The sequence below is a fragment of the Coturnix japonica genome, unplaced genomic scaffold, assembly GCF_001577835.2.
Source record: "Coturnix japonica isolate 7356 unplaced genomic scaffold, Coturnix japonica 2.1 chrUnrandom617, whole genome shotgun sequence".
Taxonomy (NCBI): Eukaryota; Metazoa; Chordata; class Aves; order Galliformes; family Phasianidae; genus Coturnix; species Coturnix japonica.
Window position 1 is genome coordinate 61,680 of NW_015439990.1, and position 1,943 is coordinate 63,622.

Below are 1,943 nucleotides of genomic sequence, written 5' to 3' on the forward strand. Positions count from 1 at the left end.
TATGGGGGTCTATGGGGCTAATATGGGGGTCTATGGGGATCTATGGGGGTCTATGGGGCTAATATAGGGCCCTATGGGGGTCTATGGGGCTTCTATAGGGGTCAGTGGGGCTAATATGGGGCTCTATGGGGGTCTATGGGGCTCCTATGGGGATCTATGGGGCTCCTATGGGCACCTATGGGCATCTATGGGGCTCCTATGGGTACCTATGGGGATCTATGGGCACCTATGGGGATCTATGGGGATCTGTGGGGCTCCTATGGGCATATATGGGCACCTATGGGCATATATGGGGCACCTATGGGCATCTATGGGCATCTATGGGGATCTATGGGGCTGTATGGGTATCTATGGGTACCTATGGGGCTCTATGGGAATCTATGGGTACCTATGGGGCTGTATGGTGATCTATGGGTACCTGTGGGGCTCCTATGGGGATCTGTGGGGCTGTATGGGGATCTATGGGTACCTATGGGTACCTATGGGTACCTATGGGGCTCCTATGGGCACCTATGGGGATCTGTGGGGATCTATGGGGCTGTATGGGGATCTATGGGTACCTATGGGCATCTATGGGGCTCCTATGGGGATCTATGGGCACTTATGGAGCTCTATGATAATCTATGGGTACCTATGGGGCTCCTATGAGGATCTATGGGGCTGTATGGGGATCTATGGGGCTGTGTGGGGATCTATGGGCACCTATGGGGATCTATGGGGCTGTGTGGGTATCTATGGGGCTGTGTGTGTACCTATGTGTCTGTGTGGTGCCCCATATCCGCACTGTGTGCAGGTATTTCCGTAACGTGACGTGGCAGCGGCGCCGTTTGTCGTTCAATGCTGACGGTTACTTGGCCGACCCCGAACTCGTCGTCATCGCGCTGAGCCAGGAGCGGGCGTGGGAGGTGGTGAGTGCGCCCCATAGCGCCCCATAGCGCCCCATAGCGCCCCATAGCGCCCCATAGAACCCTATAGGGCCCCATAGCGCCCTATGACACCCCATGGCGCCCCATAGCGCCCCATAGCGCCCTATGGAACCCTATGACACCCCATAGCGCCCCATAGCGCCCCATAGCACCCCATAGCGCCCCATGGCGCCCTATAGAACCCTATAGTGCCCCATAGTGCCCCATAGTGCCCCATAGCGCCCCATAGCGCCCCATAGTGCCCCATAGCGCCCCATAGCGCCCCATAGCGCCCTATAGCGCCCCATAGCGCCCCATAGCGCCTCATAGCGCCCCATAGCGCCCTATAGAACCCTATAGTGCCCCATAGCGCCCCATAGCGCCCCATAGCGCCCTATAGAGCCCCATAGTGCCCCATAGCGCCCCATAGCGCCCCATAGCGCCCTATAGAACCCCATAGTGCCCCATAGCGCCCCATAGCGCCCCATAGCGCCCTATAGTACCCTATGACACCCCATAGCGCCCCATAGCGCCCTATGGAACCCTATAGTGCCCTATAGCGCCCCATAGCGCCCCATAGCGCCCTATGGAACCCTATAGTGCCCCATAGCGCCCCATAGCACCCTATAGCGCCCCATAGCACCCCATAGCGCCCCATAGCACCCTATGGAACCCCATAGCACCCTATAGCGCCCTATGGAACCCTATAGTGCCCTATAGCGCCCCATAGCGCCCCATAGCGCCCTATGGAACCCTATAGTGCCCCATAGCGCCCTATAGCGCCCTATGGCACCCCATAGGACCCTATGGCACCCTATGGGACCCTATGGCAGCCCATAGTACCCTATGGCACCCCATAGCGCCCCATAGCACCCTATGGCACCCCATAGCACCCCCATTGCCCCTATCCCATAGGTTGGCAGCTGGCAGCGCGGTGCCCTACAGCTGCGTTACCCCGTATGATCCCATTACCCCATATGGTCCCATTACCCCATATGATCCCATTACCCCATATACCCCATATGATCCCATTACCCC

General features: G+C 58.2%; 1 protein-coding gene across 1 annotated transcript in view; it reads left to right on the plus strand.

The window, feature by feature from the left end:
* LOC107307479 (glutamate receptor ionotropic, NMDA 2D-like) overlaps positions 1 to 1,943 on the plus strand; it is a gene marked incomplete at its 3' end in the record, with an annotated part of 35,579 nt that overhangs the window by 13,817 nt on the left and 19,819 nt on the right. The window contains exon 4 of the mRNA XM_032441830.1: positions 767 to 908. Within this exon, the coding sequence (XP_032297721.1) occupies positions 767 to 908 (142 nt within the window). The remainder of the gene's footprint in view (positions 1 to 766; positions 909 to 1,943) is intronic.